Source organism: Merops nubicus, unplaced genomic scaffold (genome assembly GCF_000691845.1).
Source record: "Merops nubicus isolate BGI_N331 unplaced genomic scaffold, ASM69184v1 scaffold21788, whole genome shotgun sequence".
Classification (NCBI taxonomy): domain Eukaryota; kingdom Metazoa; phylum Chordata; class Aves; order Coraciiformes; family Meropidae; genus Merops; species Merops nubicus.
The window spans coordinates 24,110-39,565 of record NW_008624753.1 but is presented as its reverse complement, the minus strand read 5'-3'; the positions used below and the strand labels follow the sequence as shown (position 1 = coordinate 39,565).

The window sequence follows — 15,456 nt, the reverse complement described above, 5'->3', positions numbered from 1 at the left end:
ATTGTTTCTCCTCCTCCCCATATGAAAGTTAGAAATGGAAGCTCAGGTGTTCACCTCAGGTTCACCTTCCTCAGAAGTCACCGTCAAAGTGAGAAGATGCACCTCAGTGAGTTGTCTGATCCAGCACTGTCAGTGACCCGGTGTGCTAAGACTGAATGCAACCTGACACATCTTTATGTGTATTTTATATACCTCTAGGGATACCAGTGTTTGCCAGTGCCTACCTAGAGGTAAAACTGGCTTTAAAAACTCTAGAGCCTACAGTAAGGCTCTGGAATAAAGTTTTATACAAAGGCTTCCACTTTTTTTTGAGGATAAAAACCTACATACTCTTACTAAGTTGAAGCTTTCTCAAGAAGTTGAATGTGTGAGGGCTATTTAAGCCTACAAAAATCTCATTTTAGCTCTCCTTAGTCCCACAGAATAGCCCCAAAAAATATATATATGAAATTCTGAAGCACTGAGGCACAGTGCAAATCTGCCAGAGACGGGCACCGAACCAAGCCGTTATCCCACACTCTTATGTATTCATTGTAGGCAGATATCACTGAGCACTCCCACTGAGAAATTTACATACCAAAACACTCATCAGTGTTCTTATTGCTAGGCAAGGGCTTGACCAAACAGCACTCCTGCCTCGGATTCGTCCTCACATACAGCTACTGATAGTGTAAATATTTAGCCAAGACTCTATCATTTTCCATGGTGCCTGTTTATTAAGAGTTTCAAGACCTACTGTGGTGTGGGCTTTTTTCTTATTAAAAAGGGTTCACATGAAGTTGCTTGTCCCTGTAAATTGAAAACATTCAGGTTCAAAAGAACTAAGTTTCCTCATGGGCAAATTTCAATGCAAAACCACAGATGATCTTTGGCATGAATGGGTTTGTGGACATTCCCGTGGGTTTGCAATATGTTTGCAAAATTAACCCTAAAGGAACGTACCGTTTGCCTTATCCTTTGTGAGCTTTCCCTAACTCTAAAAGAAAATATCAGACCCTGATTATTTTTCAAAACAGAAGGAGCCAATTTTCTTCTACTTTTGATTAAATGTATGAACAAATGACTGCAGGTCTGCAAATATCAGTTAGATGTGCAAGGTTGATTCTGCATTAATTAACTATCCAAACTGAAAGCATTATATTCTCGTATTTGTATTATATGCAGATCCATTGATACCGAAATCATATATTGGTGTATGAGAACAATTTGATGAAAAAACAACATTTCAGAAGCCTGTAAATTAAACTGCAGGAATTAAAGAAAAGCGTGATTCCTCTCCGCCTGCAGTTTCACCTACAATACCACCAAAGTCACCATCACCTGTTAAACATTGGTAGATTAGCTACATATCCCTTTGGACTTCCCTAACCTCTCTTTTCCTGCTGTCTCCACAACCCAACATGCTCTGCTTTTTTGCACTGAATCTACGCAACTGTCTCACGTGGGGAAAAAAAACACAGCTCTGATCTGAATAGGAAGATCCTATAATCTGTATTTATGAGTGTGTGCACATGTATCTATCTATGCATAGAACATACGTGTGCATGTAGCATGTTATATACAACATACCTCATCACGCACCACCTTAACATGAAACAATGTTTATCAAGCCCTCTGTAGCTTCTGGCAGGTCTGTGTTTTGGTACCACTGCAGTATGAGACCCAGGTTTCACAGGTACAGTTCAGTCTGGATTTGCTGTGAAGCAAACTGCTGAAGCCATCCAGAAGGGGTGGCAGTTTGCATCCAAGAAGCTCTAGGGGCAGTCGGATTCCTTCCTTATAAGAATCATTGTTCAGAGAATTTGAGATCAGAATGGGGAAAACTATACTTCATGTACAGCTGTGAGAAGGGTACTTAGTGGTGGGAAGAGAAGATCACTTTCACTAAGCTTGACTATACCACCTATCAAAAGTGAAAAGTTAGATTTGATGTGGGCTAAAAATGCTGGGAGAGGTGTGAGGGGAAAGAAGAAAAAAAAACCCATACAGTTTAAAGGTGTTTGCTTTAAAAATACCACACCACCACATTTAGGGTCATATCCTGATCTCTCTTGCAGCCAGATAACTTCCACTGACTTTAGTGGAGTCATCCAGGATTCACACTGTTGTGACCGAGACTGAGATCTGGCTTTCTAGATTGCCAGGCCAATATGTATACATAGATGCATTTTAAAGTAACGGTAACTTTAAAACAAGCTCCCTTTAGTCTTGTTAACTTTTAGAGCTTTATCTGGGGAAAACAGGCGGGGAAGAGAGGGAGAGAAAGTGAGAGAGGGGGCTTTAAGTTCTTGCATCTCTGTCACAGAAGGTACTTGTAATATACACCAGTTCTTTACGCATCGGGGGATACTAAAAGTCATTACAAATGTTTAGTTTTGGCCATAAAGAACCTAAAAAGAGAAAAATCAGGATGGCAGCTAAACTTTCAACTATTTACAAAATAAAATTACAAACTGGCATTCCAGCTTTAACAGGAATGACACATTTATTGCTCTCTCTGTAGCAGTGAGAGCACTATTTATTGTCTCTTAAGGACTATGTGGCAGGTTAACAATGCCTTCAGTTTTACTCTAGCAAAAAAGAAAGAAGCTCACTAATGAACTGGCCTGCCCAGCTTGTTTAGGAGCATAATGATTTCTTAGTGGTACAGTACTCTGTGAATATGTATCTCCAGCTAGCCTGGTATATTAACATGTGGTATTCTTTAAACTTCTCTTTCCCCTGAGATTATTTTTCTGCAGCTAGGGGCAATAGAGACAGGATTAAAATAGCTTAAAAACTGAATCTAGCTAACTAATTCTAACTTCATTACGCTGTTTTTAAATTCTCCCTACACAGATGCTGGATTTCTAATACTAATCCAAAGAAAAGAAGAGGTACTGAAGGCATTCACAAACGTTGTACTACAGCTTCCTGGCATTATTGCTGGTAACAAAGCTGTGTTCTGCAGTCCCATACCTACCTTGCAGATGATTTGTCTGAGACTGCAGATGTGGCTTCCTTTTGGAGGTGCATTTCTCTTTGCTGCTGTTCCTGTTCTCTGCTGGTTTGGTCTGAGGAGGGTCATCATTTGTAGTCAGATACTTGAGAAGTTCAGAGCAAGGACGTCTTTGAGGCTTTTGCTGTTGACAAATGCTCTTTGCTTTATTGCTCCATGAGTTCTCAGTCTTAAAAACACAGTAAAATAAAATAAATAATAAAAAAAAAAATAAAACAAAACAAAATAAAACAAAATAGCAAAGCTAAAATTAGTGAGCTGAACCTTATCAGAATGGATATAAGTTTTCTGAAGAGATGAGGTTTTCAATGAAGTGTTCAGTCTAAGTGTACTAGATCTATGAGCTGTGAATAATTGTTTGCAGAACAAGGAAAGAAAATTACATTTAAAGTTCCTAAATGACATTTATGCAGCTTTTTATTTCATTTCTCCTACATTTCAATGTTCCTACTCAGCAACATGTAACTAACAAGACCCTACAGCACCTTTAGTGTGAACAAAAAAATAAGCTGGTTTAAACCTTAATTTGCTGCTGATCGCTTGAGCCCAGTATTCACAACTCTCTTAAGTACCCCTAAACGCTCCGTTTTCAGTTACAGTGAACAGCAAGACAAACATTGTTTAAAACTGCCTGCTAAAAGAATTATGTCAGAGTCCCCATTCTAGCCAATTAATGGCTGATACACATCTTTTGCCAAGAATCCAGTGTGTCATTTTTCTTAGCTCAGACAGCTGGTAAAATGGCAATTCCTGCATCCTGGAGTCACTCACAAACAACACCAGTCCATCAGCAAATTTTATTGTACCCTCTACTACTCTGTGTATCTATAAAGTAGGCAAGAGTAACAGACAGTGGGACTACAACTGAACTCTGCCAAGCCAAAAAAAAAAAAAAAAAAAAAAAAAAAAAAAAAAAAAAAAAAAAAAAGGCATAAATGAAATATTCAGAGCATAAAGGAGTTCAGGTGATTTTCTGGAACCCAGTCTATAATCTGTTCACATTTGTTTTTTTAAAGCAGTTGCAAGACAGTAGGCAGATTAATACAATACATATAGATCTACTGCTTGGTTGGTTGCTGAAAGCATAAAAGACCTTGTTACACACATATTTCATTTTTTCTTTTTTTTTTCCCCCCTTATTACAAAATTTAAGTTTGTACCTTAACAACCACAGGGCTTGTTCTGATCCTGTGATTAGTGTTTGCATGGTTTTGCGTGCTGAGACCACTGCATTCATTGTAATTTAGCTGAGTGTTGGCTGGAGCCAGCAAGAGCTTCTTGAGCTACAAACACATCAGGGAAAGGGAGGTGGAAGGAAAAGAGTAAAGTTATGCATCTTTATGGATTCAAATTACTTATCTACACTTTTTTGCATAGTTATTTAATATTAGCTATATCAGTTTCACCAAGCAAAGTACACTAAAACAGAAAGAAGGGCTCAGTATTCCCTAGAGCAAACAGGTATCATTTTCTCCTGGCTCGGTGGCACATGTCTGCTCCCTTTACTGCAGTATGCTGTGGGGCAAGCAGAAACGACAGGGGGCTTGGATTCCTGAATTCACAGCAGAACAAAATTCTCGGCAATCTGTTGGACAGAAGAGGCCTCTGATCTAAACAGACACCTGAACTTCAACAGACTAATGGATACAGTGTCAAGATGCGGGTATCTGGCTCTGCTTCTGCAGAAGGCAGTGATAAGGGGCTTTCAGCAGAAACAGAATCACATCTCAAACTGGTTTTCCTGAGCAAAATGCATATGAGGTTTCATCTGCATCCTCACCCAAGGTTCAGTTTTGCCCCGATTAGCACCAAACTGGTGCTTACTGGTCAAATCAATGTTAAAGGCACAAAATAAACCCCACATCCAAGGAGACTCAATGGGTCTTTCTTTGCAGATCACCGAAAGCAATATCTAAACATACATATAAAAAGAGCCCTGAGAAATGAAATATGAATTAAAAAACATAGCCCTGACTTGTTTGAACAGAAAATGTCAGCTATTAGCACAAGAATCTCAAAAACAATCTCTTCAACACACTTTTTAATAGATTGTCTTATTAGTCATACTATAGTATTTGGTGTGTGTTTTTTTTCCCCCTGCTTAATTTTCATTTTTTTTTATTTGATTTTCCTTTCCAGTCTAAATGAAAAGTCCAGACCTTACTGTGACTACATCATACCCATGCAGCGGGTTGCCAGAGGCACATCCAATTCCTGTTAAACAGTAGGAAGGGTTCTTACTAGAGACGGCTCTTCTGCCTCCTGAGTCGGAGGGGTGCCGTCGGGCACTGGGGAAGGGCTAACGGCATTGTCGTTGGTCACATCTCCATCTGTCAGTGCGTCAAAGGAGGGCAATCCATCCTCGTCCACAGGGATGCTGTCCAGTGTTTCAGTGAGAACGGCCAGCAAGTTTGCCTCACTCTCTTCGTCTATCTTCTGTGGGAAGGGACAAAAGAAAAAGCGGAACCAGGTGAGAAAAGGACAAACCTCTGCCTCTGTCTGTGAAAAAGCAGTCGCAATACTGCTAAACCAGCCCTTCAAACAGTAACCTCCAACAGCGCAATTAAGGTCAATAAAATTATCCGTCTCTGCTTTCAGGAGAAATCTCTTTGTACTTGCATTGCATTGCTCTAGTTTACTTTTCTCCTACGATTCTTTTTTTTTTTTTTTTTTTAAATCCGGTGTTAACAATGAGAAGTAATCACCCAGGGATTGTATTACAGGATGTGCCTAAGCTGCTGACACCTAACTATGGTGTCAGCCCAGGCTGTCTCTCTCTTTCTCTTTTCAACACTAAACACCAGCTAATTGACCTGACAAAATCACAAGAATCGGAGAATAAGACAGGTAATCAGAAGACCTAAAAGAACCACCAGTGAAATTCGAAAAACCTTGCTCACATACGCAGCCCAGTGTAACTGAGAAAGGGTCTCCCTTCCATACTTCTGGAAACCTTTGATCCAACCCAAACAACTTCTCATTCCTGAGCGTTTTGGAATGACTGGCCATCAGGACCCATACTGAGAATGGCAGGCTCTTTGGGTTTCCTTTAAAGAAATGTATCAGGCAGGTCGCCTTTGAAGTGGTCCTTTGGAGTTACGTTGTTTGAGTGCTCAGTACGACTATTGTATGCATTTATCTAACTCAGACTGCAATTATAAAAAGCAGATTAATTCCTAATCAGGTGTGGCTGCAATGTTAATTTATATTAGATATCTTATTTCAAGACTTCTTTTTGTCAAATTGAGTAAATTTAAATGACTCTCAGTTTTTTTACATGAAATATAGTCCCTACTGTCTATTAAAGTACACTTTTTTTTTTGAGTACTAAGAGCTCTGTAGAATAGAATTTTATAAATATCATTATATTTATTTTTCAGAAAGATTGGAAATTGATCTTGACAGATCAATTATCTAGGATTCCTAGGCTGATCCTAGTGCTATTAAAGTAAATGAAAAGCCTTTCACTGATATCAAATTGGGAGTTTTCCCACCAGCTTGGAAGTGGTTCATGGTGCTCCAGGCTCATACTGTGAAGAGGTTTCAGCTAAGTTCAAATCTCACTGTTTAAAAGTGAACTAGCAGGGAATATACCAGTAAGACAGACAAACAAACCAAGGGAAAAAAAGCTTAAAAACAACAAAACATTGCCAGTCACATCTCAGAAAAAAAAAAAAAAAATGGACCAAGTGAATCTGAGTATCCCCTTAGCATGACTTTTCTCAGTAATGCTTTTACCTACTAGACTCTGAACGGAGATGCCCATAAACCACACAGATAATTGCTCCTGCCAGGTTTTTCTGCCACATCACACCTCACGGCTTCTTACAGAAAAATTCTGCCTTCCAGCTAGAAAGCTATAGCAGAGCACAGAATGTGCTGGTGCTTACAGCATCATCCTCGAGAAACAAATAACACCCAGGCAAAGCTAACACTAAGGAGAAGCGTTTACTTAAAAGGCCAAAAGGGGCTTGGCCACTGAGAAAAAGAGCCTCAGCTCTGGTATCTGGTGCTTTCCATCAGACCAAGCAGACACATGCACAGGGCTGTGATAATTTGGTGTGCAGGGGATGGAAATAAGCAGAGGGGAGCCACTTTGCAAATAAAACCACTCTCCAAATCCAGCTCTTCTTTGAAAGTAAAAGACAAAAATTATGTTGTCACCTCTAGAAAAGCACCAAAAGGCATTACTGGGAAAAAAAATCGCTTTGTAATGTACCAAAGCACTGCCTTTTTTTCCAATGGCATTTCAAGCCCCTCGCAGGCCAGCCCTCAACCTCGGGGTGGACGTGGGGCAGTCTGGCTGCCTGACCTCCCGCCCCACACCACAATCTTCTCCAGTAAGTTTGGCTGGTGGGGCATACCACCACCCTCCCACCCCTTACTGAGCCCTGCAGCTTATAAAACTGACAACAAAGCTGGAAGTGTTACTATTTCTAAGGGGGAATGCCTTTTTCAATAATAGCATGCCAGAAGAAACCCTGATATTTGCTGTTAGCTGCTCAGCTCTTGTGCTTTAAACAGACAGTCAAGTGCGCTGACATTCAAGAACAGAAAGTTGAGTGGACACTGGTCCTCATCACAGCAATTTCAATTAGTTTTGTACAAGTTTCAACATTCAAACACCCCAGAGAAAGCAGAGGATGTGACAAAGAGGACTCTCTTAAACAATTAATGTCACTTTCCATTATTGCTTCAGTCCCAATTTACAGAGCAAATAAATCAAAGTCACCACAGATGAAGCACACTAGCTGGCTAACACATGTCTATTCACAAACGACATGGCAGAAGGAACACATTAGTCAAGAAAATGACATTGCTAGATAACCTTTTAAAGGTTTAACTATGCTATTGCTTCTAATTGTCCTAAATTACTGTGTATAAAGAAACACAATTATTAGATACAGCAGAAATGGTGCTGAGGGGAGAGGCGGTCGGGTGTATCAACGTCTGAGCAATAATCACTGAAGCAGCAGCTTTCTGCTTTGCTATCACAACCTGAGTCTTGGTGTTGACAGCACTGGGGAGAAGCAACGCCATGGCCAAATGCAGGCTCTTTCACGGTTTCAGCACTGTCACCACAGAAGCTCACTTTTCAGACTGGCATCCACCCTGCACACAGGCTCGGTGAATCAGGAGGAGCTGAGCACCTCTGATCTCCAGTGAGGTCAGAGGATGTGCCGTGTGGTCTTAGGAACTCAGTCCACTGAGTCCCTAACTTCAAAGCAGGGTCACACTGAAAGGGTTTGCTTCTAAGGGAGGAGACCTTAAGTATTTACACCACCTAAGTGAACTACAGTCTGTACGAAAAAGGAGTGGAGGATAATCTGAACATAAAGCTGCACAGCAAGTACACGCAATTATTAAACACTTAGGAAAACAACTCATAGTAACTGCATCTTGTTAAATAATGGCTTGTTTTAATGTAGAAGCAGTTATGCATCACTTCCCAGCCATACCGTGTGAATTTCTTAACATCCTTGGTTGCTAGTTTAACATAAAGACATGGGGCCAGGGGGGTTTTGACTCCTGTGAGTTTGGCCCCAGCTGAAGGAGGCAGGAACCAGAACACGTCACTGAGTGCATACACTTCCGTGTTTCTGACAGCAAAAGTTTCTAGTGTATCCAGAAAGGCATTAACCCTGAAAAGAAGTAAGATTAGGCACTGGTGTCACTGCACATGGGCAAATGCAACAGGGAAAGCCAGTGCTGCAAACTGCCAGTCCTCAAAGATGGGTGATCTAGGAACCTGAAAATCACAAGAAGTTTGGAACTGTGCTCTTCCCTGCTTTTACATGTTTTGCTTTAATGCTTTAATATTTCTACAGCACCAAAAATAATTCTCTGTCTGAAAACACTTTATTAGTTGCATAACAATCTTATTCTAACTGGGTTTCTGCCTTCAGTAAAATGTCTCCAGAGATACTCTCTCTTTGGCCAGTGAAAAGCTGTAAGAAATGAGTTTATAATTTACCCACACAAAGGTATTTAAATCCACTACCCCTGATAATTCTTTCTCCTTTGTTTATTCTGCCTATTGATGGAGATGGGTTCACCTCGTGGCCAGCACTTCATGTCTATAATACATGTTAGTTGCCAGCAGTCCCACTGCAGATGCCCAAGGCTGAGCTGTAATGGAGACTCAGCCACCTTGTCTTTCCCTTGCACCAATCGCTTTTTGAAAATCTTGAAGCCAGTGTGCAGAGGTCCAGACCCAGGACTGCACTGTAGCTCTCCTGCAGTCAGCTCAGGTATGCTGATTCACTCCAGAAAAGGATCTGGCCCATCATTTAGATCTTTTCCAAACGTTATTAGTATCTTCCAGTAGCATCTCTCTGGTTGACTCCCTCCACCTTTCACTTGTGATATATGCACAGCTTTTGGTTACTGTATCTCGAGGAGTGAAATCAGCTAATGAATGATGATGATGATGCTCTAAAGTTTCTTTATCGATAGTCTGAACAGTGCACGGGCCCATCTTGCTTAATACTGAAAGACTGGGGTCTGAACTGCGGCATTAATCGACAGCCCTGAGGATCAGGGAGCTGTGGCAGTTTGCCACATTTTTGTAAAAAGCCCAGGAAACTTTGGGACAGATCTACAGCTGGTAGAAGTTGTCACTGCTCCAGCAGCCCAGCTTGGTAAGCAATTCAGAGCAGCCAGGTGTACATGTGAACTCACAAGGGATCACCATTTCAACACAGCGACTCATTTCTCCTCAGTAGCCTAAGATCTATTCATAGCACAATTAACAAAGAAAATAAAAGATGTTCCTCCAGCTGAAAATATTCAAGTGATCTAAAGATATTAATACATTATAGCATTACTTTCAAAAGCACACAACGGCTTGTGAGCACATCTGGGACTTCCAACAGGATTTAATTCCTTAATGACACATTTTTGGAATAAGAACGTCCTTAAGATTCACACCAGTAGGAGAACTGAGGGGTACAGATTCATCCCTTTTTGCACATAGGACACAGAGGGACCAAAAAGCTCACTAGCACCACCACAGCCCTGAGCACCTCCTGTCAACAAACATGCATGAGTAGGGGCAGATGGTATCTCAGCCCTGGCCCCACAAACCAAGCTTTGCCACAGGCTGGGCAGAAGCACAGGGAAGGTAGTAGGAGTGAAAGCAATAGGATGCAGGCTGGTCTTCCCACTCCTGCCAGCAAAAAAAGAGATCTGAGGTCAGGGATGGTGAACAGGAAGAATTACAGCCCAAGCTTTCCCTCTTGTGGAACAGAAGGAGCCAACCTGCCACAGCACCAGCACAGACAGTGCTGTCATGGTGATTTTGTTGCCTTTTCAGTGTGCTGTCCAAGGCAAGTGCCTCCTTCTCCTTGACTTAGAGCTCGCTGTACCTGGCAGTATTTTCTCCCAAGGCCAAAGAGGAATCAGTGGTCCAAGTGGAGAACCACTTTTCCCATCCTACCTCCTCATAACCAGTCCCATGCCATTATATATTTTGAGAAGTATTTCAGCCTTTGTTTTACTGTTCAGCTGCTTTGCAAATCCTTAGGCGTCCTGCCCTGTCTTACAGTAAAAATCCACATGATGCATTTGCATTAGAACGTTTTTCCAAGGTCTGTTAGTCTGGTCCCCAAGAGACACTCCCGTAATTGAAATGCTTAAGTCCAGAGCTATCAATTATCTTTAAAAACAAAATGGAGTCCCACTAGGAGAAAATTACAGCTAGGTTTCTTTATATGTAGTAGAAATGTGGGGATTAATTATCACCACCCCTGTGCAAATGCCTTTAGGGTATGGGAAGGAAACAAGACAGAAATACTCGTAGTCCTCACGTGCACTGTAGGCAAAGACCACTTGGATTCAGAGCTTGCCTTCCGACTTCGGCGGTCCCATTGGCCAGCATAAGGACCACGGATCCTCCTCATCTGTAGGCCTGAACACATCCCCATATTTATGTGGAAGCTTCACTCCAGCTGGATTTCAGGAGACATTGTACAGATTTGAAGCAATACGCTCTGACATGCCACTCTCCCCCAAAATGACATTAAGTAAATAGTGTAACAATACACAATGCAGGTACTGCAATGCTTAACTTCCAGAGCCAGGCCCCTGGAGTGGAACAAACTCCCAGCATCACTTCCAGGCACATTATGGCACTGCAAGAAGGACCTGTGCAAGGTCTGCAGGCTGAAGGAGACAAGAGCACCTGCAGCATGCATTCCACACCTCCCTTCTCCAGGGTATAGCAACATAAAAGCAACAACATTTATTATTATTCATATACTCTACATGGTGTATATTTCTAGTTTCAAAAAGTCCTCATGTTTAATCTTGGTAACTGAATTCAGGTTACTTTCTCAAGAGACGCTCTCACCTGACATTGTAAAACTTCTATCAAGTATCTGGGATTAAAGCATCACAAAACCATGGCACAGACCATTTGTAAATAGGGTTTTCCTCAAGAACATGTCCTTCACTACCCAAAGGGATGCTGCCATAGCTCCTCTGACATGGACTGTCTTTTCAGGTGAAAAATCTAACCTGTCTGCTCCTGCTAAATATTCTTTTACCACAAAGTCTCTTTTTTTATTGCTTCTAACAAGTTGTTGCAGTTCAGAAGTTTCCATTACAGCCTGGCGATTAAGTTTCTAATAAACTGAAGAGCTACTAATTGACCTATTCATCTCACAAACTGAGGAACCAGCTAGCAACTTGTAACTCCTTTTACAACTTCTGGCCAAAATTCATTCACATTTTTCAACCCAGTCCGATTTTATTTGTGTAAACTTCATCATTCCCCTCTATGATAGTAATCTTTGATTCTGGGGAAAAGACAAAACAAAAAGTCATCTGAGAACAAGCTATTGTGCTGCTCACTGTGTTAAGGGGACCAATGATAAGATATTTCTGTGCTGGAATCAATGTACTGGTGGTAGACTCAATATCAAAAATTTATGGTACTTGAAACCACAGAATCTTTGGAAATAGAGTCAATTTGACTCTATCAAAAGGTCACTCTATTGAATTTATACTTGATGCTGAGCACAATATTGAGAAAACACCTGAAAGGAACTCACCTTTTCAGCATTCTGGGCCTCAACATTTACCGACTACGGAAGCTGATCTGCTGATTGCTAAACAAATGCATTACCTATGTTTTGGACCAGGTTAGCTCACCAGAGCAGCTTTTCAATTTGTACAGGAGTTGACACTGTAAAAGGATTACGGGGGGAACTGCAGCAGAAGATTTGGCATGTCTTGTCCAGCCTGTGGTGGGCTAGGTTTGGGCAGAGCTACACATCACCGAACAAAATTCTATCTATACCTCCAGTAGGGAAAAACAAGAGCAGGGAAATGGCAGAACTGCAAAGGGGAGGAAGAGCCTGACGAAGTGCCACAGATAAAAGGCAGGCTGAGATTTTTCTCTCACAGTGCAAGATGGCCAGAGAAGCAAAGGGATGGTGTGGGAGGTGGGGGTGAAGTAAGTTTGCTGCCAGCTCTGGTGAGGAGGCAGGGGTAAGCAGAGAGCTGCTGCTGCGGATGGAGGACAGGCAGCCCAACCTGCCTGAGCAGCTCACTGCCTGGGGTGTGAGAGGGTATGCAGGCTGCCTTCTGAGCCCACCAGCCAGCACCTTCCCCCCGCAGCAGCACAGAGCACCTCCTACACTTCCCCTTTTACAGGCAGTCATTCATGCCTGTGGTATGATCCTGAGCAACAACTCAGATAGAGAATTTTAGTTATTATAAGGCACCTAAAATACAAATGAGCATAAAGAGTCACAGTTTCTGACCGAGGGTCCCAATCCAGACAAGCTCTAATGGGGAATGGGTACTGCAAAAAGATCGAGGCAGGGAGAGGAAGGCTACAGGCTACAGGCTACAGCACCAGGTAGGGAAGAAGTTTGGGACTCTCCTTGTTGCACAGCTTTCAGTGATGGTGTCAGCAGTATTTCAGTTCAAATATTCAAACACTGCTTGCTCAGATTTATTTATTTGCTTGATTTATGGTACATGCCCACACTAATCTCCGTCTGTCCTGACATAAAATTTTTCAACATTCATACGCCTTCGTTAGGCAGCATGGCATGTTCTGAAGAAATAAATAAGAAACAGAGCTACATATTTTTTGCAGTGATTACACTTCATACATGTAAATGATGTAAAAACTTTTTTCCTCTTGATAATGACAGACACCTCTAAAAATGCACTTGAGTGATAGCATAGATCCATCCTTTGCAAACTACAAAGCAGTATCCTGTCACTTTTGTTCATTCTCTATTTCAGTGTTGCATTTGCTTTAGTTTTAATTATATTGGATGTGTCACGATGTTTATCATAATCCCTACTTCTATCTAAAGGTTTATGACTCTACACAAATATAAATTTAAGGGTAAAATTATATACAATATAGCAGAGGAGAGTTTACACAGATTTTAAATTTTTTTCAATTATGTGGAGACTGAGTTTTGTGCAAACAGAACACACACTCAAAAATACCTTTTTAAACAGAAAAATAGGATACTTCTATCTGGTGCTTTTTCTGCTAGAAAATTGGAATTTAATTTGACCAGGAAATTAGCATTTGTAAAGTATCAACTTCATTAAATTCTTTTTATGATGTTCTCATTTTTCAGCATGTTCAGCTTCATCAAACCTACGACCATAAATGTTGAACAGGTACGACAAACACAAGTCATGTCTCACATGAAGGAAAACACTGTTTTTCCTTAGACCTGCTGCATGAATGAATTAATACATCTGGGCTTCCCATCGGTTTTTACTGTGATCCAACTGGAAGGCTGCCATCTGGTATGAGCTGGCTGAAAGAGTTTATTCAGACCCAACATAAAAACTTATTTACAAGGCTAAAGATGCATTTACTATGTATATTTTATGTATGTAGCTATACTCCTGTCTTTAAGTGTCACAGCAATGGTTCCAACATCTTCTTGCTGTGTACCAGCAGACATCCTGAGTGACATACATACCATTTACGGAGGCAGTTCAGGTAGATAACCAAAGATAGTGCACAGGTACCTGTACTGTGAGTGTCCTGAAGCAGCAAGGGAAAATGTGGAAGATGCCACAGTAAGGAAGGTGTTAACAGATATAGGCCTTAATACAGCACAGATCACAGGTGCATTTTGCCAGGCTTTTCTGTTACCTTTTACAGTCCCATGAAAACAAAACGTAAGCTTATACCAGCAGGCAAATAAGCCCTTGCCTCAAAAAGCAGTTATTGAACAGTGCATCCTGGTAAATCCCTAGAATCACCAAGGACACTCTCCAGGATGTGGAAAAGTGTCTGAATTTTCCACCAGTTAAGCATTTAGATTTGTTTAGACGTCTCATAATATCCTTAACTATGTATTTTCTTGATGTGTCACTAGGTACTAAGACTTCAACGTTCTTTCAATGCAATTTTGTGTATGCAAATAAATAGTAAACTAGAGAGAGTAATTTTTAAACAGAAAACATTAAAAGAAAACCAAACAGAAGAGCTATCTGCTGCAAAGCCTCCTCCAGAACACATCCACTCTTGGCTTGGTTTTAAGTTTCCTGGAGCTCCCTAGTCTTCACAGATAATGTTGATAGAATGGGGTTGACACTAAAATGTAAAACTAATTTGCTAGTTAACAAGCTACTTTGTTCTTTTACCCTCAACTAGCCTAGCAGACTTATGTACCACATTCATACTGTGGTGCATGCTATAGTTCCCACTCTCTTCTATTTATTTCTTAGTCAAAACTAAAGATATTGCTCATTCTCTGCTAGTATGTGTTCCTGGTCATCAGCCCTCCAACTGTACAATGTAAAAGATGGTGTTTTCTTTGTTTTTGTTTTGTTTTGTTTTGTTTTTTTAGGCACTTATGTTTAGTCCCTTTTTCATGAGAAATGGTTAAAATCAACCTGGGCATTTTTAAAAATAACCCATAATAGGCAGTGAAGTCCATCTGTACTTATCAATGCACTAAATATCACTATTAATGAGGTCATAAGTTCCTGTAGGCATGGACTGTCTTTTTGCTATGTGTTCATACAAATCCTGTCACAATAGTGTCCGGATTCACAACTGGGCTTTGAGATGCTGCCACAGTATCTATATTGAATAATTTGGGGTATGCCTATTTAGTCCTGCTAGTAACCAAAATAAAAAGAACTTGGGCCAAGATGTTCAGTCACCGTATGCCAGGGCCTCTCCACAAGTTTTAATCTGCCTGAGGAGCTAGCTATGTATATTTATGCTAGCTGGGGACATGGTCCTCTGCTCTTCAGATACGTTGATGCTGAAGCTGAGAGAAGCAGCTCCTGTATACTGTATCTGTACCAACCTGTACAAGGACTAATTGTAGTCCAGAGGCCAGTAAAGGCTAATTCTTCCTTCTTATCAAATGAGTTTGGCAGCTGAGCACTACATTACTGTGACTAAGAAGATGAGTTTAAAAATTACTTAGGTTCATCTTGCCTACAATGTGGTAGAC

The 15,456-nt window shown here is 41.0% G+C and overlaps 1 protein-coding gene across 1 annotated transcript in view; it reads right to left on the bottom strand.

Moving 5' to 3' along the window:
* PPARGC1A (peroxisome proliferator-activated receptor gamma, coactivator 1 alpha) overlaps positions 1–15,456 on the bottom strand; it is a gene marked incomplete at its 3' end in the record, with an annotated part of 45,715 nt that overhangs the window by 11,022 nt on the left and 19,237 nt on the right. The window contains exons 3-5 of the mRNA XM_008945436.1: positions 5,240–5,434; positions 4,159–4,281; positions 2,963–3,167 (exon numbers count right to left, since the gene is read on the bottom strand). Of these exons, the coding sequence (XP_008943684.1) occupies positions 2,963–3,167; positions 4,159–4,281; positions 5,240–5,434 (523 nt within the window). The remainder of the gene's footprint in view (positions 1–2,962; positions 3,168–4,158; positions 4,282–5,239; positions 5,435–15,456) is intronic.